Source organism: Anopheles funestus, chromosome X, assembly GCF_943734845.2.
Source record: "Anopheles funestus chromosome X, idAnoFuneDA-416_04, whole genome shotgun sequence".
Lineage (NCBI taxonomy): Eukaryota > Metazoa > Arthropoda > Insecta > Diptera > Culicidae > Anopheles > Anopheles funestus.
The window spans coordinates 21,076,154-21,102,261 of NC_064597.1; the positions used below are offsets into that span (position 1 = coordinate 21,076,154).

Here is a 26,108-nt window from a genome sequence, read left to right on the forward strand (position 1 = left end):
GTGGGATTATGCGAAATTCCTAAAAGAATTTCTTTAGGTGTTCTTTGCGTAACGCTGTGGATTGTGTCGTTGTACTTTCCTATCACAATCGCCATTCTCCTCTTGACCGAGTAATTGGGTTGAACGAGCTTTTCTATGCGGTACAGCTCAGTTATTGTTGAATGGAACCTTTCCACTTGACCATTGACCTCTGATTTATTACTTGGCGTAATATAGGCTGTAATATTTAGGTCCAACATAATTCCGCGAATTTCCGTTGATAGAAAAGATTTTTCGTTATCGGTGACAATCATTGATGGTATCAGATATGACGTAATCGTTTTTTCGAACGCTTTTCGAATATCTACTATTTGTCTAGATTTTATAGGCAGCATTCTTCCAAATTTAGAAAATTTGTCTATACTTGAGAGGAAACTTTCACCATCTATCTGGTATATGTCTACGTGCAGTATCTCGAAAGGGTGTTTCGGTATAGGCGTTTCTTGTAAATATACTTTTAGTGGGTGTCGATCGTATTTGCATGTGTTAAGCGTATCGCATGTTTTAATGAAATTCCTGACCTTTTCAGTTATCTTCGGGAAATAAGATTTCCTTAATATTTGTCTTTTGTTTTCGTCAATGCCTCGGTGGGCTCTTTCGTGCTCTTTTTTTATAATTTGTTCTTGTTCTTCGACCTCGCTAACATCATTTAGAATATTCTGTGTGAACCTAATCTTGTAAGTTTTTGAAGAACTGTAATATTTTTGGTACATTCTTTGGAAATCACCCATGATTTTTTCTGATGTGTTTAATCCCGTCAATTTGTTTGGAACGAAGAACTGATTGAAAATACTACGTAGCACTTGCTCTGTATACTGTTGTCTTTTAACGATTATTTTCTTATAGCCGGGAAAAGGATTTGAGATAAGAGTATCTTCGCTATTATCCGTCTCTATAACAATTTGCAATTTGAAAGCGTTGAGAGGAGCTTCAGTGCATTTAATAAGATCTGAAGGATCTTCATCAGCAGAATGCTGAGTTGGAGTGAGAGAAAAAATCTGTACGCGACTAAGCGCATCACCTACGATATTGTTCTTTCCTGGAGTGTACACCATTTCATAGTCGTGTTCCTCCAGATAAGATTTCCAACGTTTTAGTTTAGTGTTAACGTTTTTCGATGACAAGGAAAATGTTAAGGGTGGGTGGTCAGTAAGAATTTTAAACCTTTGCCCATAGATATAGTTACGAAAAATTTTCAGAGACCAGTAAATAGCCAACATTTCTTTTTCAGTCGCTGAAAAATTTTCTTCTCGTTTGTTTAAGGTTCGTGAAGCGAAATGTATCGGTTTATCATTTCCGATGTCTCCCTGACTGAGCACTGCGCCTATGGCGTAATTAGATGCGTCAGTTGTTATAAGAAAAGGTTTTTTAAAATCCGGGTAGGAAAGAATATCGTTTCCCGAAAGAATTAGTTTCATGTTTTCAAAACATTTTGTTTCTAAGGGGGTTAATTCTATTAGTTTGTTGTCATTAGTAAGGCCTCTAAGTAGATTGGTTAAAGGCTTGGTTAGGTTAGCGTAGCCTTTAACAAATCTTCTATAGTATCCAACCATACCTAAGAAACTTCTTAATTGTTTTATGTATGGTTGCAATTTTTTCCTCGTTCGGTTTTATGCCATCTGAAGTGATCACGTATCCGAGAAATTCTACGGATTTACAGAGGAATTTTGATTTTTCTAAATGTACTTTGAGATTAGCTTCTTCCAATGCGGACAAAATCAAGTGTGAATTATTTATGTGATCGCGCAAATCTTTACCGCAAATTACTAGATCGTCCATGTATACGTAGCAAATTTTACCAATGTACTGGCGAAAAATATCATCTATTGCACGTTGGAAAATTGCTGGTGCATTCTTTAAGCCAAACGGCATTCGACAAAACTCATATTTACCGTTATTGACCGAAAATGCCGTTTTTTCTATATCTGCTTCGTTAACTCTTATCTGGTGAAAACCAGAAGCCAGATCCAATGTGGTAAAGTATTTGTTTTCGCCTAACTGATCGAGAATGTTTTGAATTTCTGGCATAGGATATTTTTCGGAAACTGTTTTTTGATTTAATTTACGGTAATCAACTACGAGTCTACATTTTTTTTCACCAGAATGGTCAACCTTTTTGGGAACAATCCAAAGTGGAGAATTCCAAGCAGAACGCGATGGCCGAATAATACCATCATCCAATAACTTCGATATTTGTTTCTCTACTTCGTGTTTGTAAGCAACAGGATAGGGATAACTTTTTTGATACACAGGTGCATCATCGGTTGTTTTTATTCTGCATTCGACGTTTGTCGTGCAGGTAAGCTTTGAATCTTGTGCGTGAAAAATGTTACTGTGTGAGTTAAGTAGTGGAATGAGAGAATTTCGCTCTTCTGTCAAGAGATAAGGTAATTGAATTTTGGATTCTATATCGAGAACTTGAAGAACTCTCCTATTGTCTTTCTTGCTATTCTCACTCGTACCATGGAATTTCAGTGGTATGTGATAAATTCGGTTAAATGTGTTCGTAATTTCTACTCTTCGATAGCGTGTAGTGAGATTGAATTCTTTCGCGAATAATATCTCTGTACCGATTATACCATCAAAAAAATCATGGTAATCGTAAACATGAAACACAAATTCCCTGTCTAACACAGGTGAACATAATTTCATCGACACAACTTCCGATGATACTAACGTACCAACAACACTTTGGAATGATTTCGGTTCGATTTGAAAAATGCGGTTACCTGAACTATAGGCCCATTTTTTTGATATGATGTTAGTATTTGCTCCACTATCGACGAGTAATCTTATTTTGCCGTGTGTAACTGGGACTTCAATGTTTGGAAGCTGTGGCACGATATTTTCTATGAGTGCGGTGTCTCTGTGTTCGTGCTCATCCCAAAAAAATTAGCGCTACATTGTGCCTCATTATCTTGATAGGCGTTCACTTGCGTTGACTTTTTGGTGGCATGTGTTGGTTTTGATCGTATAGAATGATCAACCATCATAGGTACCGATGAACGTGTCCCTCTCTGTGACTGTGTCTGATAATGGTAATTTCTGCTTTCTTCTGCTTTAACAGAATAATTTGGCTTTTGAAATCTGTTCTGCCCATGATTTTGTGTTCCCTTTTGCATCTTTTGAAATTCTAAACAAAGTTGGTATGCCTTGTTCAAGCTATCGGGTGCTGCAGTTTTAACTAAAATACCTAATTCATTATTCAATCCTCTAATAAAACTATCTACAGCTTTTCCCTAAAATAATCCACGAAACCATTTCCTAATTCTACATATTTTTCACTATTTTTTATATAAGCTATTATTAACGACAAAAGTTCATTAGTTCTATTGTAATATTGCTCAATGCTCTCTCCGTATTTTTGTCTAATTACTGTTAAATCGTAATCAAGGGTCTTAAGATTACGTTGGTCGCGAAAGTGTTTTTTTAATGTCTCTTTCGTACTCTCCCAGTCAAACCCTACGTGGTTTGCGTTGAGAATATCAGACGCTTCACCAACGATTTTTCTTCGCACAATTCGCATTATTATTCCCATCTGAGTGGGACAATTGGCGAAAGGTGCGTAAAAGTGAAAAATACCTTCGACATCATCAAGCCAAGTATTAAGGCCTTTAGGGTTACCATCATATTCCGGCAACATTTTCAAAATATCTGGGACTTTGCCCATTTCTAAAAAAAACCTTCATTTCTTCCATTTTCGTTTCCATTTCTCCTGGCTTTTGCGATCTCTATCACTGTATTTTTTCTCACTATACTTACACGTACAATGGAACAGTTGGATCTCCAGGATACTGAGAGAGTCGACTTTCAGGTATTGGTCTACCAAAGAGAAATTAGCGCACCTTGTCGCGCTACAGCTACGCAAATCAACGACACGCGCGATGATAGCTCTTGGGCTGGATGCTGTATTCTCAGAAAAGAGACAGCTAAAGGTGGCTTCGCTCTGAGAGTTTATACTGTTACTAATAATCTCTTTTTTTTTATTCGGGCGCCAGTTAACGAGTCTGCACACTCTGGTGGTTGCTTATCGACTAAAGTTTTATTAAAATCTATGCGCACCTTACACCTAGCTTAACTAATACATAAATAGAATACTTAATACTAACACTATCCTACACGATACGGTAACTTGCATTATTAGATAAACATCACAAATGGTGTAAAATCATACAAATGGTATAAAGCATTGGTACCAAGACTGTTGCGCGAAAGCAGCGCTATCTATGTCATGGTGTGTGTTACATTGAAAAAAAAAATTATACGTCGGTACTAGGTCGCAGTTACGCATAAATTTAGGCTGATTTTCTATTACGAAAATATACTTACTTAATATCGTCAAAATGACTGTAAGTATATGAAATGTGGATTGTTAAGTTTCATAATTTATTTCAAAAACAAATATTCACCCCATTTAAGGATTAACGCAAAACAACTACCAAACAGCAATTTGAGGTTCTTGAATTGCTGATCGAAAAAAATACTGGTATTGCCGGGGATCGGGATAAGGGGACCAATAAATTTTGGCAGGAAGTGACCACGACTCTCAACGAATTGGGTCCTCCAACTAAACATGCGTCGGGATGGAAAAAGGTATTTGATTATAAATGAACTATTTTTCCATCAATTGCTCATACTTCTTTTATAATTTCAGGTTTGGGCTGATTATAAATCAGCTTTAAAAAAGAAGCTGGCACATAACAAAAATGAGTACAGATCTACAGGGGGAGGGCCGTGCTCAATGCGTAGCTTCAATGCCCTAGAGCAAAAAATTATCGAAGTGTTGGACCTACAACGTTCGATAGTGGGTACGCCAAATGTACCAGCTTTGGGTGTTGTACTGCCGGAGGAAAATCAAACAATTGTAAATACGGTAGAATCCCAACCTGCAACTGGATTGGAGAATGAGAGTACAGAGCCTGAAGAACAAGGAGAATCCCAAATAACTAATGAAGTAGAAGCAGAAGTAGTAGCAGAAGTAGAAACAAGGCCTGGACCCAGCCAAGTGATTCCAAATGAACGTCGTGGTAAAAAACGAACTGTAGCGGAGCAGCACTTGTTGGAGCTTCGCAAATTTAATGCAATTCAGCAGAGGCTGTTACTTTTAAAAACGGAGAAGCAGGAGACAAATAAACAAAGGTTAGAATTAGAAAGGGAAAACTCGACTAAGGAATTTGAGCTAAAAAAGCAGAAATTAGAAATGAATAAGGAATTGGCTCAAAAAAAATAGAATTAGAATATGCTAAGCTAGAAATAGAAAAAAACGGCTAATTCAACTAGAAATAAAAATAGTTCGTAATAGAAAGTTTTTAGTTAAGTATATGCATTATCAATAAATATTTGTGTACGATAAATCTTGTACATGGATATAAAACTCTTGTAACCGCATTCTTCTGCATATATTCAAAAAAGTAGTAATACTGAACCGAAAGCAGTTGGTGTTAGTACGGCCTGTTCTGAATTTTTGCTTTTATTAAATGCATATTTTTTAATTAAATTTCATTTAATAGAGCGTCTCCAAAAGAATGTTGCCACTCCAAGTTATTTTCAATACACATTTTGTGCAAAGCACAACATTTGTTGATTATTAGTCCACTTTTTTCGGGATCATAATTCAGCGATCTGTCTGTTCCAGCTAGACATCTGAACCTGGATTTTAAAATTCCGATCGTCTGTTCGACTATGATGCAACCACTGGAATGTTTTTTATTGAATTCTGCTTCTGCAGAACCTTCTTCCGGGTCTCTGAAAGGCCTAACCAACCAAGGTTCTGATGGATAGCCTGCATCACCTGAGAAATAAAAATAAAAAGTTTATCGAAACATGAATATATCGAATAAACATCGAAAACATGTAATGTGATTACTACCCAAAAGTTTATGATTTTGTCCATTTCTATGAATATCGTTAAAATACATTCGTACATTGCTCTCCAAATGTGTGCGTCGTGATGTGACCCAGCAAATCTCGCATCAACAGCTCTTATTCGAATCTTATGATCACACACCTTGAAGAAAACAGTGAATACGTTTAAAATCATACATGTATTGTCCTATATTTGTTTTGCTATTTTATACTTACAACCATAGTATTGATACTGTAAAATGATTTCCTGTTTAGGTAAAGCAGGGGACGATCTGTCGGTTTCTTAATTTTTACATGAGTTCCATCTACGCACATAATTACGTCCTCAATCCCGCTTTTCAAAAGGAAATAATTCTTAGCTTCTTGTCTCTCTTGTTCGTTCATAGCAATGTTTATCCAATCCCCAACCAATGAGTGAAGTGGTTGTAATGTACTCCGAAATACCTTACGAAAAGTTGTTTGCGCCATTGCTTTTTTTTCTTTTGTAATTACATGTGCTCTTTGCGCATCAATCGAAAAATCGAGACCATCAAGCAAATCCATGAAAATAGATTTGGAAATCCGAAAGTTATCAACGAATCTGCAATGTAATATCCAAGTATGTAATAAACGGCAACAAATTGAAACAGCGTACGCAAACGATGATTTAGTCAAAGCAAGAGGATTAGAGTTATATCGAAGATTCCTCCTAAGTGTTCGTAGTTTCTGCTTCGACTCGTTTTCTGCATTAATGGAGTTATACAGGAACCGAATGGAGCATTTCAAACCGAATATTGACAGGTATCGCCAAACACATTAACCACTACTCTTTAAATTTATCGACGAATTAAAAGACTGTCATGGCGGATTGCAATCGCAACGCAGAAAAATTGACAACCCGTAAAACGGTGTAAACAATTGTCATGGTAACCGGACAAATCATGAGGAAAAAGTCGAGCAGTCGTTAAAAAAGTCTTTAATTTGCATCGCGAACGAAACCACTGGACCATAATCGTCGATAAATTTGTCTACTGCCTCCACCCAGTAGATAAACGGTACAGAGTGCGCTTTATATGAAGATTAGTGAGCTTAGTGTAAGGGAAATGCAATGTTTAGTGGAAAAATACAAAGATATTTAATTAATGAATTTATTTTGTTTATTTTTTTATTTACCTGCCCTTTTATTTTTAGTGTATTATTGCTTTTATTTATAGTGTATTATATGCTGTACCCTTTTTTATTTTGAGTGTATAATTTGTGTGGCGCCTAAACATTAGGCAACCATAGTATTATAGAAACATAGAATAAGAAATTGAATTTATTATAGCAAAATAAAATATAGGCGTATTATAGTAGAAATTATGGTAATTAGGGTAATGTGTACATAGAACTAAACTGCTGTGATTGGTAGAAGAAATGCAGCATAGGTTAGAATAGGATAAACTAACTTTAGAAGCTACATAAGAAGTAAATAAGGTAAGCTAGGATTAGACGTCTAAGGAATTGGTATAAATAGCGCTTTAGGATAAAGCTAAGGTCAGATTAATTTGATCATACTAAGGGGAAACGCTGCCCGAGTAACAAGCGGAAATAAAAAGGGAAATCGCCGGCCCAGTGAAGGATTGTTGTAATAAAGTGTTAAACCTAAACTTGTAAAGCTTTTTTCAGTTTAGCGTTTTTATGAAAGTAATATCACATTTGCTTCATAATTTATGGTTAAAACCAACCCCCATCAAGACAAAAAAATATGTATTAAGAAACAAAATATCAACAAATATACAGAAATATTCCGTAATAAACGTTTTAATCATCGTTTAATGCTGGCCAATGATTCGTTGTTAATCGATGGCGATATTTTGCAAAAGTGCAGTTCGAGAAAAATATTCCCGACGGTTCGTACTTGGCAAATGTTTTCTTTTCTAATGTAAACGTTTTCTGTAATCTGTATTTAGCATCTTCTAATGGAAAACGTATTACAATATCGTTCCCGAAGAACTTACTCCTTTAGACAAAATTGACGGCTGGAGTCGGCCCGCCGGCATACGGGAAAGCTCAAATCTATTGTTCTCTACTTTTACGACATCTAAAACTGGGAGAACTACTAATGTGGGTGGGGTAGGGAAAATGGAGGGAATATACTGTAAGCATTGGCTGCAGGTCCTTTCGGAATTTCGGGCGACACCTAACCCCAAATATTTTAATTTTGTTATGTGTGCTTCTCCTATTCGGAACCTATCGGTGCAGCGTAGCACTAAACGTTTCTACATTGTTTATCACATATTTATTCTGCTTTGTTTACTGTTCGTTAAAGCAAGGCATTACCTGCACGTACTGTCCAGACATATTTTTTTACACCAGTGATTTGGTGGATCCACAATCTTTACCACAATCTTGAGCGTGTGTTAGTAGACACGCCTTGTCACATGGACTTGTCTTTACCTATTTTTTCCGTTGCGAACAACCAGAGATAAAATAATGTGCCCCATTTTCTAATTCGACAGTAACAAACTTCGAGGCTTCTTGTGCTAGATCTGGTTAACAGCGCTATTTAAAAAAAAGGAAAGGTATGTACCCCGTACTTTTGTCTTTTGTGCGGTGCCTTCTCCTGCCAACGTGAGATCGGACTGTAGCGAAATAATTTTCTTTACATTCGCATCTTAACCAGATCGCTGGGGAGGTGTGTCCGATCTCTGTCTGGGGCAATCTGGTTCCTGGTGATAATTTTGGTTAGCAGTGGTGTTCTAAAAAAAATTTGTAAACGTATGTACCCCGTACTTTTGTTTTTTGTGCGGTGCCTTCTCCTGCCAACGTGAGATCGGACTGTAGCGAAATAACTTTCTTTAGAATACAATCTTTACCGGGGGGTTGGGAGAGAAGAGCGGCTCGGTTGCAACAAACCGTCCGTAGGTTGATCTGCCACTGTCAATTTTAATATAAAAAGGGAAACATTTGCCAATACAGTTCAGTTCTAACGCGACACTAGTGAAGTACTATCGTGATACTTACCAACCATTACCAACGTAACCATGAAGGGTTCTAAGGTTGGAACTCGTGTAACAAAGTGCCAACAAGACAAATTGGTCGAAATCATGGAAAAAAATCCAGAGATGGCAAAGGGTTCAGGTCCCAACCCGACACAATTTTGGAAGGATGTGGCTTTGGAATTAAACGCTATGGGGCCAACTGTTAAGGATGGAGTAGCTTGGAAACGGGTATGTAGCAGATCGCTGAAATGGCGAACACCATTTTTCTATTACTAATTTTTCTTCATTCTTTTTTCTCTATTCACAGACATGGATTGAAATGAAATCTGTGGTAAAAAAAAGCTAAGCCACAACAAGAAGGAAACCCAAAAGACAGGAGGTGGCAAACCGACATTCAACGCACTCAGCGACCTGGAGGAGCGAATTGCCGTATTAACTAAAATGCGAGAAGTTACTGAGATGATGGAAGCCACTCTCTGCATTGGTATAAGCAAGCCAGGTTCATCGCACCACAGCGAGACCGCGGAACTTTCATCGCATCGCAGCCAGCTTCCAGGACCATCACACCGAAGCCAGATTTCTCCACAGCCAGAACCATCACATCGAAGCCAGCCTTTAGAAGAACAGGGTCCATCAGACCGAAGCCAGATCTCTCCACAACCAGAACCATCACATCGAAGCCAACCTTTAGAGGAACAGGGACCATCACACCGAAGCCAGATCTCCCCACAACCAGAACCATCACATCGAAGCCAGCCTTTAGAGGAGCAGGGACCATCACACCGAAGCCAGATCTCCCCACAACCAGAACCATCACATCGAAGCCAGCCTTTAGAGGAGCAGGGACCATCACACCGAAGCCAGACCTCGCAGGAACCGAGCCAAGCTAGTAAATTTCAAACAGGGAACAGGGCAAAAACAACAGCTGCTTCCAAGCTCGAGGAGTTCCAAAAGAAAATATTGCAGCAAAATGAAGAAACAAACGAGCATCTGAAAGAAATTTCGTCAAACTTAAAAACTTTAACAGAGGGAACATTGGGAATAATAAAATTAACCTTTTGTTTAGTTATTATCTAACAAAAAATATTGTAACAAGACGATGAAAGAAACGAACATTTGAAAGAAATTTCTAATAATTTAAAAATCTTAACAGAGGGAACATTGGGGATATACAAACAGATGTTTGATTACATGAAAAATAAAAACTGAACTTAAACTTTTGTTTAATTATTGTAATACCATTAACTATTGTATAATGTACATATTTGGTCGTCATACTTAACGTTATTCGAAACCGTCAATCGAGGATGCGTTCCTCCGCGTCCTTGATTTCAAAACTAATACGTTAAAATAATACGTGCGTTCCGATACGCACTTGACCCTATGACCTCGTATTCGCACGTCAGACATCGATGTGTCATGTGCGAGCGTGCGTGGGAGAGAATTGAATGCGTAACATTCTGTCTCCGCTCCCTGCGTGAGCGATTATTATAAGCTGCGTGCGATTGATTGTATTCAATCTTTGTGATTTTGCGTACCAAAGAGCAATTGGCAATAAACCCTTTAAAAGTGTATCAAGCGAATTCGACCGGCTTCGTGTTTATATTAATTGAGAATACGAATGGCTACGCGTTCGTAAAACAGTATTATTTAACCTAATTCTCGTTAGAAATACCATGCATTATCAAAAGGTTGTGGAGTATGCAACAAACATTTACTATCCGAACGCATTTCTTCGGTGCATAGTGGAGCTGCCTTTCACCGTTAATGCAGCGAAATCGTCCTTTGAGCATGCCAAATGTTCTTTCCACAATTGCTCGCGCTTTGGCATGTTGTTCATTGAATATTGCTTCTGCAGTATTAGCCTCGGCATTTCTGTGCGGCTTTATAAGCCATGGTTTTGATGGATAAGCAGAGTCCCCTAAAATTTTATGAAAAGTACGGTTAATCACATAAGAAATATGAAAGCAATAATAAGAAAGTTATACAAACCCAAGATCTTGCACATCTGATCTCCGCTTCTCCACTTTTCTTCTAAAAACGAAGAAATCGGACTGGAATTAAAGATGTATGAATCATGATCGGAGCCACTGAACCTAGCATCCACAAACCGGAAAAAAGTATCTTCTAGCATCCGATTTCTCATCTTCATTCAAATCCATGTTGATAACATATGATAGTTCACGCTCTAGCACTTCTAATGTTTGATCTAATGTTTCCGAAAACGTTGATTGTCCAATTGCCATCGTGTAATCATTACCGACACCCAGTTGGTACGATCCTTGGGCCAAAACCCGTAAAGTTGTAGCCAATTTCTCTTTTGCTGATAACCCATGGTTATGCTTAGGAGCAATAAAACGAGCTATTTTGCCGAGAATTTCTTCAAACAGCGGCTTTGGGATCCGGAAATTTTGAATGAACCTGGAAAGCAACATGGTAACACAGTATTATGAATTAAAACTAAAACCCATATGAGCAATCAAAACAAGTAACGGCTGTTGATCAAAAAGAAGTAGAAAAAACAATACACACAAGACGCGACCCTCATTTTTCTTGACCGCTTGTCCATGATGGGCTAGGCTAGTTGCCGGTACACCACCGATGACGGAGCGACCCATCGGAATTGTTACGGCACAGCCGTTATCTTGTCTTTATTTCTTTGGTAGAAACTCTGAGCAATTTTTACAATTTTAATGTAGTTTGTGGTCCCACTACGCAAGAAAGAGAACGTTGTCCCTTCCGGCTCGCTTTATATATCCCTATTTCGGGTCTGTCAAGTTGGCAGCCCGTGGCTTGCGCGGAACCCTTTAACAGTCCTGTTTTTGTCCTGTCACCACGCAATTTAAGCACGGTTCCAACAGGAATGTTCTTCAACGAGAGTCAGCTTGTGCTCACCCTGCAACTGGAGCTGACACCAGCTGACTTTCAGCTTCTTGTCCGGATGCTGTAAACCATTGCCCGCTTCGTCTTCCGGGCTTGCACCTCCTAACATCCTTCTCGCTTCGGCTGCTTCTTGATGGTTCAATACAATCGATGATCGCATTTCTATAGTGGCCACTTATCAACTACACTTTCACCTGGAAATTTCTTATGATCCCGTACTACTCCGTTACACATGATTTTTCTTACGCTGTATCCGATAATTCAAACGGATCTAATTCTTTCCGCAATCGCCGACGGTGTGTTGCTAAATTTGTATCCACTTCATCACTATCACCCATGAAAAATAAGGAATTTAACATGTTTAACACGAATTTATAACAAACTTTTCCCACTTGCAGTTGCAAACTTGTGCTACAGTTTGTAAACAAACACGCGATTTGACAACAAATGTGACCGATGGTTTAACTACTCGATCTGTAATCTTAATGGTCGTTTACATTTTAACGACTAGTGGATGGAAAGCGTTGGCGATACCATTTCGAGTAGATAATTTTAATGGTCGTTAAAACCAAACCAGTGGTTTAGCTTTACCGACTGCTTATGCGATACCCACTTGGCAAAAGTCGTACGACATCAAGGCTTATTAGCCGGCTTATTAAAGGCTTACTAGCAACTTAGTTAGCCTCGTTCGTGGATCGTTCGCGGGGATGGGGGAATCGGGTATACGGGGCGGGGCATATGTACGCTTGCATACGAGCATGCAAGCTTGCAAGCATGGAAGCTCGCAAGCTTATTTATAATAAGCCTTGGAAGCCAAATTAGCTTTATTTTGTCCCGTTCTTTCCTTCGCTTTTTTTCTTTCTCGCTTTCCCTTTTTTCCCTATTGCTGCATTCGGGACACCCTCGTCCCAAACACACCACGACAGTGAACGAAATAATTACCAGGAAATATCTCTCTCTTCTTGGCTTTAACGACCTTACAAGGTCACGCCGGCCATTTCTGGCTTACTAGACTTATTTTACCACGTAGCCGGATAGTCAGTCCTTGCTACGGGGGAACGATCCGGATGGGATTTGAACCCGGTCCTGCCGTGTGGACGGGCGCCGTTTATCACATGCACCACCGGACCGCCCCAGGAAATATGTATTTCCTAAATACGATCCCTTTTTTATTGCTCATACGCTCATCATGCGCAAGCGGTCGCTGGACGAACAGGTAAAAAAAGCTGCCGGCGTTCTGCGAAGCGGACGGTGGGATGGGGTGCCTATGTTCGGCAGAGGTTTCTGTAAATATATAGAAGAAGAAAAAAGCGATCGTTTGTCGTACGATCGCTCGAAAGTGAGGGTCAGGGGAAGCGAGAATGAAGAAATTTCCCCCCTCTCAAGCGATTTCTGCCAAGTGGGCGATAGATAAACATATTTGAAAGCACAGACATGCAAACCTAGAAATATCAGCACTTGAGCCATGAAGTAAAGACGTGCTTTTAAATGTCATGGTGCTCTTATTTTCGTGAGCGCCGAACGGATTTCGGCGAACGAAGTCGATGCTGAGGCCGCTAAACTTGTTATACCGGCCGCTTTAATTAAGTTTCAGTTAAAAATTATAAACATTGGACAACTTGCGTCCATTTAATTTCTGCTGCAACAATTTGTTCTGTTTTGACAACCAAGATGCACGTTTTCAAGGTGTGCCTACGACAAGTTTGACGAGGTTTATAGAAAAAACAAATTAATTTGTATAACGACCGATGTATGATCATGTTTTACAGGATTTGACAGAGCACCTTCATACAGCTCCATACGTTTGTATTTGTCGTTCGTCGTATATGTCAAATCCCAGAGCAGCGCCTTACGGTTGAACAGTGTTTAGATGCAGCTGAAGAATGTTTACTTGGGTTCGAAAACGGTGTATTTCCACGGTAACAAAGTAACCCCGTCGATAAACGCTTAGCAATTGTCGCGTTTTCGAACGCGATTCAGAAAATTTTTGCGAAACTCCATAATAAAAAAATTGCGAAAAGTCGTTATACGTGTATTTTTGCAAAAAATCGCTATTCGAAGCGCAACTTGACGCCATGACAGTTTTCTTAAATAACAAGGTAAACAAATACGAATGAAAAAATTAAATCGGTTGAGTGTCATTAAATATTGTGAATTAAAAAAAAGGGCTAAAGTCTGAAACACGACCCTCCCCACTCACGGTCACTCATCTGCGTGTCAATTTTTCGTACAGGGTGGTTCGGAGACTATGCAATGTGGCTTGAATTTGATTATTTTTACAATTACTATTAAATTGTAAGGAGGTTTTCGCATAGTGAAAAGTGATTTATTCATCGAGGAACCAAGTTCCATACGCTGTTTGTGAAACCATAAAATTTTCCTCATTTTTGGCCCAATTTTGCCCCATAGCTCCGCCGGTATCCAAGATATCGCCACACTTTCTTCTGGCCATGGCTAGATTGCACTTGTGGCTAGATTTCGTTCATGCACCACTAATCGCTACCATGTCTGTGGCCGGAGCTATTCGCGAAAGCTCCAACGGATCGCCAATCTTTGACCTGTGGTCGATAGATGGCACCAATTGCTACATTTTCTTCTTCGACGGCCATGCCCTCAGGTGTCTGTGTCTCGAAACATAATTAAAAAACACGCAACCGATTTCGAACCACCCTGCACGAAAAAAAGTCACTCAAATGAGTGCCCGTGAGTGGGGGGGATCGTGTTTCAGACTTTAGCCAAAAAAAGTGCTATTTAGTTATTAACCGTAATGTCTTCGACCAAATTTACACCCTCAAGTCTACGACCGGCATACCCGGGTATGCCATACATTTTGTATGGCGAATGGAAATTTTTCGTCTTAAAACGGTAGTAACTCAGGCTGTATTAAATATTAAAATTTTTAATTTCGTACACAGCTACATACATTAATTTTCTTTGTTATGGCAAATAATTGGATTATTCTGACTTGTTTATTGATGTTTTTTCGATTTTTTCTAAATGACAACAAAGTTTTTTCATAATAATGTTTAAAAAATCATGTTTTTTGGTAAATTTTAAATTAATGTAATTCATTAATTACTGGATCGATTTTGATATTTTTTTGTAATTTAGAAAGGAAATTCAATATTGTTTATGTATATATCTTCATGTTTCTGATTTGTGTAGAATTTCAGCTTGCATTTTGAAAATGTTTGCAAAAAGTCCGTGAAATATATCATGTTTTTAAACTTTGACTTGAAACCATTCTGGAAGTTTTGTCGAGTTGCGTCCTCTCATTACTACCACATAATAGTGTAACATGTGTACTTTCATGTGGTAAAGAGATATTGTGCGAACATTTACAAACGCGCTTTTTATGACAGTTTTTTTAAACTGACTTTTTTTGAGAATGAGTACACAAAGTACTGGACGTCTCCATCAGGCATTGATTTCAATACAGCGATTTACATGCTCATTCCCAGTAACAAACGTCTTCTCAAACGTCACGAAAATATGATTTTGGTATTATGACTTTCCGTTTGGCTCTCCGTTTGGCACATTCAGACGTTTCAAAAATCAATGATAACTTGATGTGAAACGGAAAGTTAAAAATTTGCATTACCTGTGCCAAACGGAAAATCCGTTAGACAGAAAATTTTCCGTCAGCCGAAAGCAACGGAAGGTACAATTTTCCTGAGAATTGATTAAAAAAAGTGAATACGGAGGTGTCCATTTGTAACTCATTATTTACACAAAATACAACAGTGGTGACCAGATTTGCGACTTCAAAACTCAATTTTTGTTAAATAATCATACAGTTGCTTCTCTCGACGAACTGCTATTTTGAATTTTGTTTATGGTTTTCATCTTGACATCGATCGAAAAAAAAAGTCAATGAAGCTTTCATCGACTCTAACGGGTGTGCGGAATGCAAATTTGCTTCCCGTTTGGTTAGAGTGTTTGTGACGGAAAGTTTCCCGTTTGTTACTGAGAATGAGCATGTTAATCAGAAAATATTTAGTTATTTGCCAATGGATTGTCTTTCCTTTTTTTAGATATAATTCTTGATATTTTCTCAACCTGTACTCTGCATACACCAGTGGCACAAAACGCATGAAATTCAAATTTTCGACTCATCGATCGACTCAGTTTCGGCGGGTCGAAAATTTTGACAACTCCATACATGGTGAGTCGAAACTGCTGCCGGTTAGCAGTCCTGTTTCGACTCACCTTTTTCACCATGGTGAATGACTCGCTGCGGTGAATTGCAAACAAATCGCGGCATGGCGGCGAATGACATGAGTGTAATGTACAAGGAAGAAAAAACGAGACGAAAATATGAGAAAAAAATAACCCTACTTTTATTCTAGGGCTGGCTCGGGGGGCACAGACCTGCCTGCTGTGCTTTTGCACACGTTTCTCTCTCTCTCGTCAAGCTTGCATGCTCTTATGTGTAATTAATTCCCTTTCCCTGTTTCTCTCGCTGCTGCTGATAACAGTATTGTTCGTACACACTAAAGGAAGAGAGAAACTTTTAATCAATGCTTTTATATATGATGAGGAAATGAGATTCGAACCATAGTTACCGTATACTTGTGCATAACTGCTCCTGGAGATACATGCAAGGCCGTCAGATCACTTGTTGGCTGACGAGTATGCAGGACGCTTTTGTGATTGGCGTGGTCAATATTTTGTAGGCCACATAAATGATTTGACAGTACCTGCTCGATAAATTTTATTGCACGCCGCCTTCTATGTTATGCTTGTACACGTGCAATGGACAGAGATAACACTATTAGGGGGATGTAGATGCGTTTCTGTCAGTGGCATATGTATGATTGATTTTTTCGCACGCCTCCGCGGCAGAGCTGTGAGCAATCTTGGCTAGTGCAGTACAGTTAGATGCAGTACAGATTATTCAAGTGCAATGGATGTGAACGCAGAAAACAATATTCTCCAGGAAGTGGATCAAAACACGAGAGCAACAGGTAAGAAAATGTGCGCACATGTTATTTAATTGTATCATTTAATGATCGTTTCATTTTGAATTGTATGTTACAGCTTCCAGCATAAATAAAACCCCGTTACCCATAGCCAATAAAAGAAAGATCATAATGATGCAAGCAGGGGGTAAAAGGATCACTCACGATTGCACTCCAATCATTCATGAGCCGCCTATTCTTCCCGAAACTCCAATCGCTCCCAAACCTGTAGAAACAAATGCTGATTCAATTCCTGCCCTGCAAAACAAATCCTGCTACCTGTACCCTACTTTCATCAGACACGGGTAAGGTTATAAAAACAAATAAACTCTCAAAATGCATATCTATCTTGTAATGAAATCTATTTTTCTAAATAGAAAACGCTCTAAGACATCAGCAACTAATCGAAGCTTTTACCAAACTAACTGCATCAGTTAATAACATGAACTACAACATGGAAAAACGTATGCAGAACTTAGAGGGCGAAGTGAAAGGAATGCATCAGACGCTAAACATCGTACGGGGGGAAATAGATGTTCTCATGACGGCTATCCTGCCCAGGGAGGGACTTCTTAGCAGGAGTGAGTTTGAGTTCCAACCAGTGTCTAACGAAACAGATCTGTTTCAGTTGAACACAAGACTCGGCGCGGATGAGGAATTTAAAAGAAAAGTGCTCCAATATCTGCAGCAAGCTATCTCAAAACCAGATGTGAATAACCGGCTGCACGAGGCTCTTGATCTTTTAATATCGCGAAAGTTCATGCCTCACATTAACTGGAGCGGAAAAACTCACAACGAAGAGAAGAAGATAGCCTTTTCAAGTTTAAGTAATATTTTATGTGTGTTAAAAGAAGTTGGCGGAAATCAACAGCTTGTGGTAACTAGCGACTATTTAAAAAAATTTCTCATAGGAAAACTGCGTCATGCCTTCGAACGACAAAATTTGACCGAAGAACGCAAGACATCATGCCATGTACACAAAAGAAATACGATGTAGTGTGTAAACACTTTTAATAATACGTTTTCGTGATCCGAACATCGTGATAAAATAAGTATAACTTTTTCTTTATATCATAGTTTTATTAGTTTCATTATTTTAGAGTTCGCAGTAATGGAAATAAAACTTGCTTTGACTCGACTTCATCAAAAATGGAAACAAGTTTGCATTTCACTTCCGAAATATCCACATCGTAATCCTCTAACATATAATCGTTCCTTTCTGCAGCATAAATGTGTAACAGAAGGGAGGAAACAGGTTCGTTAAAATATTCGTACACAGTACCAAACATCTTACATGTGATCGTATAATTCCCTTCGGTATTTTTAGCTGATATAAAATGGCATACTTGATTCCTGCTCGTTAAGAACCAATCGTTCACTCCATCATTTCTGAACGTGAAACCTTTTCTTACGTTTAATATAATAGTTTGCCCTCTTTTCTTAATATAAGGTTTATCACATGTTCCATTTTTATAAGGCATTTGGAAATTTTCGAATTCCAGAATTCTTCTTATTGCTTGCTCCAAACATCGATAGCTGGTTCGAATCAGCCGTTGTTTTATGTGAGCTAATTTAGATTCGAAAACATATGTGGAGTAGTTTTGCAGCGAGCCAAACCGCATAGCTTCCTCATAAATGTGAGCTAAAGTATGCATGTTGGGTGTAACACTTATTTTTCCATAAATACTTCCGCTCTGTCCAACGAAATCCTTAAGCATTTGTTGTGCTACGTTCCAGTGCTCTCTATGTGCTGTCGACGAAAATATCGTTATACCACAAAAATATAACATAAAGTGCCTGTATTCCCTATTTGAAAGAACTCCTTTAAGAACTACAGGAGCTGCATAGAGCAAAAACGTGTTACACTCTGCTCCTTTCCAATGAGAAAGCTCTTCAAGTCGCGGTAGTTTACGATACGCTTCGATAGGGAAAATCAAACTCTGTAAATGCCTGTTTACTTTTGCGCATAACACCGGGTTCCACCGTTTTCTACCAGGCAAAACTCCATCGTGCCAAATTTTTAAAAACTTTATAGTTACGCCAATGTCGATCTGATGCAGGCTATCGCAGGTTATGACATCCTGCATTATGTCGAAATTATGGAGTTCAATCAACGGCGTCGTTCCAGTTTGGTGAACCTTGTACACTCTGTTCCGAAAATCCGCATCAGTTCGCATGGGAGCATTAAGGTCCGCGAATACCATACGTCGTTGAATCGATTCCCCTTCACAGCAACATTTCATACAAAACTGTCTCCCTTTATGTCCTTGTACACCTACAAAAGGTATAAAAATATAACAGTTTTATTACTTAAATAGCGGTGAATTGGTAGCTAAGCTTGTCCAAAACTAGGTATAATACAATTGTACAAATTCTATCAATTTTATATAACATACCTTTGATAAATGATCTGGCTGGCATATCCGCGATAATAGCTCGAAGTTTTATATGTATTATCACATTATTTATTTCTAGTCCCGTTATGGTAAGTGAATTGAGTTCATCAACCAAGGGACGCAGAAAGAGCTCGTTGCTTTGTGGTTTAGATGGCCCGCTGTAGATGCCGACGATTAACACAGGAGATATAGGATGATCAACCACTTTCAATAAAATAGGCCAAAATTCTTTTCTGGCTCCCCTATGCAGAGGAAGGCCATCGATATTAATATCAAATTCGATATTGCTTGGAAAGCTGTCGTATTTCCTAGAGGGAAAAGATGAAATATATCTCAGTGAATCATGTTAACAAATTTGTTATGGTGTCGTTGAAATTTATTTCCCACACCAAAGTGGGATGCCGCTACAAACCTTAGCTCAGTCGTCAGGCAACACCGAATACCCTGATACCAAAATTTACCATTACCAATATCAACTATGTTGGCTCGGTCTCGCTGCGTTCGTAAAATAGTCCTAGGATCTTTTGGCAGCTTCAGATCCGTCTTTGCACGTAATATTTTCAACATCCGACGAATAGTTGTGTGCTTTTCGTTGCCAGCTAGTGCCCAGTATCGTATACAATCGTCAGGAGACATTTGACAAAAATCCGGATCGTTGCTCTCGTCATGGGAATCTTCTTCCTCCGAACCATCGCTATCGGTCATTTCTACCGTGCTATCCTCATTCGGATCTTCGTCCTCGGATTCCTCTAAATTGTATTCATACTCCTGCGTATGTTCATACAAAACATCAACTGAATCGGATAGTACTGCTTCGTCAATCTGACCAAAAGAGGTATCGGCATCTTCGGAAATGTCGTCATCTTTGTTACCGGAAAGTGCAAATTTTCATTAATTTAACTTTCTTGCCGTACACTTTAGCTATCTTTTCACAATAAAAGTTAAAATTCATACCTCTTTTACATAAAGGCACAACGTTTTGGAGGGTGCGCTTTTCATCGGCCTTCACAAGCTGTGCCGTGCGCCGGTAAAACGCACCGGATTTACGTTGTCTCTGTAGTTCACGGCTTTTCGTCCCGCGGCCAGATGACGTAGATGGTAAAGAACTCATTGTATTGTAACACTGATATCAAATTGTTGATCACTTTCACTTTGCTTTGTTCACTTCGCTTTGCTTTGTTGACTGAATGATTGTTGACATGAATGCTCACCATAACACCGCGGTAATGTCACAGGTGAGAGAAAGAAACAGGTATATGGATAGAACAAGAAAGGTGACAATTGGTGAACAAATTTAATTTGACACATCAATTCACCATAGAGTTGAGTCGAAAATTTGAATTTGTGCCACTGGTGTATTTATAGTAGCGTTCTGTATTTTTTGTTACACCCAGATACGTGTGTTCCTGGTGTGGTTACCTGTGCTTTTTGCAGTCAACAGGTGCACAAATTACTTGCTTTGAACAATCAGTAATTTAGGGTAACACATAAGAATGGATGTTATAGCCGCAGTAGGGTTTTAAAGATATTTGAGGGAATCATATCAGTTATGTTTCCATATTACCGTGCAAATAGACGTAGAGAGACATTTCTCGCGCGACATTTCTCAAAAGTAGCTCAATTCTGCAAACAAAGCAAATCGCTCGGCGAGACATTTCTGTGCCTACTTCGTTGGAATATTTCTATGTGTTTCTATGGAATAACGTTTCGATGCTGTTTTTTATATATGGACTTTTCATCGCATTTCGTCGAATATTGACGAGAAATGTCGCTCTACGTCTATTTGCACGGTTAGGTATGATTCCATTAGAATAATCTGTATCTATAACGGGTAATGAAAGGTAAACCGGCATCATTTCTGATTATCATTTACTTGTATCAGCGTTAAGTCTTATCTGCCTTTCATTTGCTTCGAATGAGGAGGATATAATTTAGCTTAATTTACTGTCTCAAAGTGTACGTTTTTATCGGCCAATTGAAGTACAACTTGTCAAAGAAACAAAAGAAGTGTTCGAGAGTGTAAAAGAAATTAATGATCAAATTATGACCACATAATTGATCATTACAGTGACACAGATGACGTGATAGTGTCTTTTAATTTTTTATGAGTATGATAGATGGGGGGCGGCCCGGTGGAGCATGTGATAAACGGCGCCAGTCCACACGGCCGGACCGGGTTCAAATCCCATCCGGACCGTCCCCCCGTAGCAAGGACTGACTATCCGGCTACGTGGTAAACTAAGTCTAGTAAGCCAGAAATGGCCGGCGTGACCTGTAAGGTCGTTAAGCCAAGAAGAAGAAGATGGGAAAGTGTTTGCCTATGCTACTAATACTCAATCAATGCAAACTTGTTGTGTAAGTGGAGCTAAGCCAAGCCAGATGAATAACTTGAATGAAGTGGAAAATGGATTTTGTGTTAGTCCTGAAAATTTGAACTTTGGAATTTCTCCGTTACATTGCTGGTTTCGGTGTTTAGAGTGTCTGAAATACTGAAACAAATTTTCCAAGCACTAGTATGACCACACGGTCCCATGATCAGCAACATCAGGAACTAAGTTCTGATTCCGATGGACAGGACAGTGCAGGGCTTGGGGAAGAAGGCTGTATTACATACACTAAATATTAGTTTTGCAAATGTTGTTGAAGGTTTAAAGAGGTTTTGGAAGTTTTCCAAATGATATCAATAACTTTGGCAACAGTTACTCTTCATCCAATCAATACGATTGAACTATAATACCAGTGGATATCTTTAGATGTTGTTACAATACCTGCCTATAAGAACCAGGTACCTCCATTACCTGAGGCATTGGGCGACGGTAGATAACATTTTTTTTTTCAAAGGTACCTGCGATATAGATATTTTTTTCCTACCTATATAGATCCTTATACAGGTGGAGATGAAGAGCCTGAACAATATTCAATTAGCTTGGTGTGATTTTAGACATGTGTCTGACGAATAAAAATTACCTAAAATTATCGTACCGAAAACCCCGAAATAGTGGTAAAAACAACTTTGTACCTCTCAATATGTTTAGAAAGGTAACCCATTGCTATTTTATAAAGTATTGAAAACAAAAAACCGAAAGTAGAACCCCTTACAATTGAAAAATTTACCATTGTCAGAAGGAAGCTTATGAAAAACGTCCGAAAACATCAATTTATTGAGCGCCATCTGGTGATTTTGGTCTGAACTAAACCAAAAATGCATTTTTTTGTCTCTACCAATGATAACAATCCACAATAAGATCATATATCCCCCCGAATAATTTTATCCAGAAATTTGTTCTAAAGTGACCATCGTGCCGGGTATGCGGTCGTAGACATTACGGTTAAAAGTACGTACGTGTTGTGTGCGAAACCTCACGAAACCAGTCGTGCGAGATTGTTTCTTTCGCAAAATCTTTCCGGATTCTTTTTAATAGGTGTAACGCGCGCGATGATCGGTTAGCTACTGTGTATTCATTTGTCCTTAAATTCATTTACAGCGAGTTCATTTCTTAATCCTATTAGTTCATTAAAGATTGCCCTAGCTCGGTTGTCATATTTATTCATCTAGTGCAGTTTTTAAGTAAGGTCTATACTGCATGTAAATTTCCGTGAAATATTTCAAATAATTTTAATTAATTCAGATAAATCTCAACATGTTGTTTATAAATATTGTGAATGTCAATATTAGCTTTAAAACAGAAGAATGGCTATTAATAAAAAAAATCGTGGACAAATGCATGGCTGTATTGTTCATGAACTTATTACTTGTATGTTGAACTTGTTTCAACAATGTCGGTATAAACAACGCATTTGGACATCTTGCTAGATAAATATAGCCCACAGCATACAGATGTACGATCCGTTTTGGAAGCTGTGTTGGAATCGTAGTTATCTGTACATTGAGGGTACGGTGACGGTCATGAAATTTGAAAAAGCCGAACAAGTTTGATTACCCGTATTCGAAAAGTTTTACCTTTATGCTACTCGAAGCTGCTTCTAATTGGTGCTATCCGACTTCTAATATTCGATCCCGATTGCATTTTGCCCGGTGTAAAGGGGCGGCCAGATGGTGCATGTGATAAACGGCGCCTGTCCATACGGCCGGAACGGGTTCAAATCCTATCCGGACCGTCCCCCCGTAGCAAGGATTGACTATCTGGCTAGGTGGTAAAAATAAGTCTAGTAAGCCAGAAATGGCCGGCGTGACCTGTAAGGTCGTTAAAGCCAAGAAGAGAGAGATGACGCGGTGAACATCTTCGTTCACCTATTTCCCAAGTAGCCAAATTAATAAATATGCAACCATAACGCTGCTTGCAGGCTGCTTAACGAAAAAACAAACCTTGCCCGAACCTTGGGGCCGTTTAAACTGCACACCGTACTCGATGGTACTGTGGAGCTTGTTACTGGTCGGTTAATGGTTCGTTATGGAACTATAAGGTCCATCAATAAGCACACGGTACTCGAAGGAACTATGGGGCTTGTTATTGGTCGCTTAGTGGTTCGCTATGGAACCATAAGGTCCATCAATAAGCACACGGTACTCGATGGAACTATGGGGCTTGCTATTGGTCGGTTAGTGGCTCGCAATGGAACTACAAGGCTCTTCTTCTTCTTTCTCTGTTGACAGTATTTTCCTCCTATGCTACCAGGTTGGTACATAATCAGAGTCTTGACTGTCTCTGTGGAGTAGACTTGTCAGTCTATTTCTCTTTGTTCTAGGTCTACTTGTTCCATTATTTTATATCTTTGGTTTGTTTTGTTTGATTTTTGTTTCTTCTTTTCCCTGTTTTTGCTATTCTTTGGTTTTTCTTGTTTTCTGTATGTCCGTTTTTTTGATCTTTTTTTGTTTTTTTTTTCACTGCTATTTCCCTATCATCTATTTTGCGGGCCAAAATGCATGTAGTGAAGCTGCGTGTTTTTCCTTCGTTGTACATTTTTAAGTTTTATCCTGATCTTGGGTCGGGAGTAAAAGTTTTTCCCGTTTCAGTCTTCTTCCGTTTGGAAGAGGGTGAAAGGGTTACTTTTTCTCGTCTATTGTCATGTTGTTTTTATTATTCTATTTTTTTTTATAATTCTATGTTTTTTTCTGTGATAAATTTTGTTAGTTTCTTGATTGTGTGTCCTTTTTTGTCTTGCCATTTTTCTTTTAGTTCACGTTTTGTTACTCTATCTTTGGTATTGTACTTTGGGCATTCGAATATCATGTGCCATCCTGTGTTTGGCGTATTGCAGTTATCACAGTTTCCGTTTTGTTTTATCCTCATTCTTGTTAGCCAGTAGCTTGATAAATCATGTCCTGCCAGTATTTTGTTTGTGGTTTTGATTTCTTTGGGGTTTATGTCTATGTCCTTGTGCCATATTTGCGAGGGGAATTGTTTTACGAATTCTGCGCATTTCTTGCCTTTGTGTTTTGATAGTTCCATATACCATTTTTTTGTCTCTTCCTCCATTTCTTTTTGGAAAATCCTTGTCGCGTCTGTATATCTAATTTTGTTATCTAGTTTTTGGTCTGAGATGGTGCCTTTGTCCGCTAGACTGTCCGCTGTTTCGTTTCCTTTTATTCCTACATGTGATGGTATCCATACTATTGCTACTTGCCTTTCGGAGCTCTTTTTCAGTTTCTGTTTCTGTTTGTGCTTTTTCGAGTATTTTGCATGATGTTAGGCTGTCTGTGTATATAGTCATGTTTTTTAGATCATATTTTTCTGTTAGGGTGAGTGCTGTTTCTATTGCTGTCAATTCTATTGTTGTTATGGATGTTGTGTTCTTTAAATTGTATTCGTGGTACATGTGTCTGTGTTTGTCTTGTATGTATATGCCTATTCCTGCTTTATTTTTGTTCAGGCTCCCATCCGTGAAGATGTTTACCCCTGTGCGGTTTCTTGCTGACATCTTGGTTAAAGTGAGTTGTCTGAGGGTTTCTTTGTTTTTGTTACTTTTTGTTCCAATTTCTTTTGTTAGTTCGGTATCAATTATGGTTTTGTCTGCTATGTTGTTTGGTTTGCTAATGTGTAGTTGGTTTAGTATTTCTATGTCTTGTAAGTAGATTTGTTCTTGGTATGTTTTCTTTTTTTTCTCGTTATTTTTTGGCATTTTTTCATTTGTTCTCTAATATTGTTGGAGTAGACAATGTTTTTTGCTAGCTCTTTTCTTGCAATAAATTTCCCTCTTATTTCTATCGGTATTTCTGCCGCTAACGCGTGTAGTGTGTTTATTGGCGTCGTTTTTGTGCATCCTGTTGTTTTCCTAAGCGCCTGGTTTATAATTGTATTGAGTTTTTTTCGATTGTTTTTGTTGCTGTTATTTATGTATGATGCGCCAGTTTCTATAATGTTTCTGATTGTTGCTCTGTATACTGTAAGGGTCTTTTCTGGATCTAGGTTATTTTTCCTGGAGCATAGGATCTTTAGTATATTGAGTCTGTTTGTAGCTTTGTTTTTTATGTGTTCTATGTGTTTGTTGAAGTTTAGTTGTTTGTCTATGATTGTTCCTAGATATTTGTATGTATTTGTTTTTTCAATGGTGTTGTTTCTTATTTTGAGGTTATCGTTATTTGTTGTGTTATTTTTAAATATCATGTATTTTGTTTTGTCTATGTTTATTGGTAGGTTTAGAAGTTCTATTTCCTGTGCGAATTGGTTTAGGGCTGTTTGTAGTTTGCTTTTGAGTTCTTTTTCGTTTTGGCCGTTTCCTAAAGGTGCTGGGCAACGAGCGCTGACAAAAAGGTGACAAATTTTTCAAGTGACAAAAACAGCTTGTCAACTGCGAAAAATAGTTTTTTTCGTGGCCGTGCACACATTTGTACACTTTGACAAAACATAGCAACCCATGATTGACAAAATCAACATCATCTTCAACGTACACGAAAATTCAACGCATTGTAAGCAGTTTTACAGTAATTTTGGCTTTAAATTAATTGATTAAGATGGTCTGTGTCCTTGCAGGGATGAAATACAGTTAATTCGACAAAAGAGAACACCGCAATGGTCAGCAATTCACGATATACTATCTTT

The 26,108-nt window shown here is 38.5% G+C and overlaps 3 protein-coding genes across 3 annotated transcripts in view; 2 read left to right on the top strand and 1 right to left on the bottom strand.

The window, feature by feature from the left end:
* LOC125768162 (uncharacterized) overlaps positions 1–26,108 on the top strand; it is a 358,599-nt gene that overhangs the window by 13,215 nt on the left and 319,276 nt on the right. The window lies entirely within an intron of this gene.
* LOC125769422 (uncharacterized) lies at positions 15,872–17,708 on the top strand. The gene is made up of 2 exons (XM_049438144.1): positions 15,872–17,016; positions 17,089–17,708. Exons 1-2 carry the CDS (start codon positions 16,950–16,952, stop codon positions 17,706–17,708), a joined length of 687 nt encoding a protein of 228 aa, XP_049294101.1. The 5' UTR covers positions 15,872–16,949.
* Positions 17,803–20,464, bottom strand: LOC125768926 (uncharacterized). Its single transcript, XM_049437268.1, has 3 exons — positions 19,520–20,464; positions 19,108–19,415; positions 17,803–18,986 (listed from the first exon to the last, which is right to left on the bottom strand). The coding sequence occupies exons 1-3, from the start codon at positions 19,810–19,812 to the stop codon at positions 17,803–17,805; spliced, it is 1,785 nt and encodes a 594-aa protein (XP_049293225.1). The 5' UTR covers positions 19,813–20,464.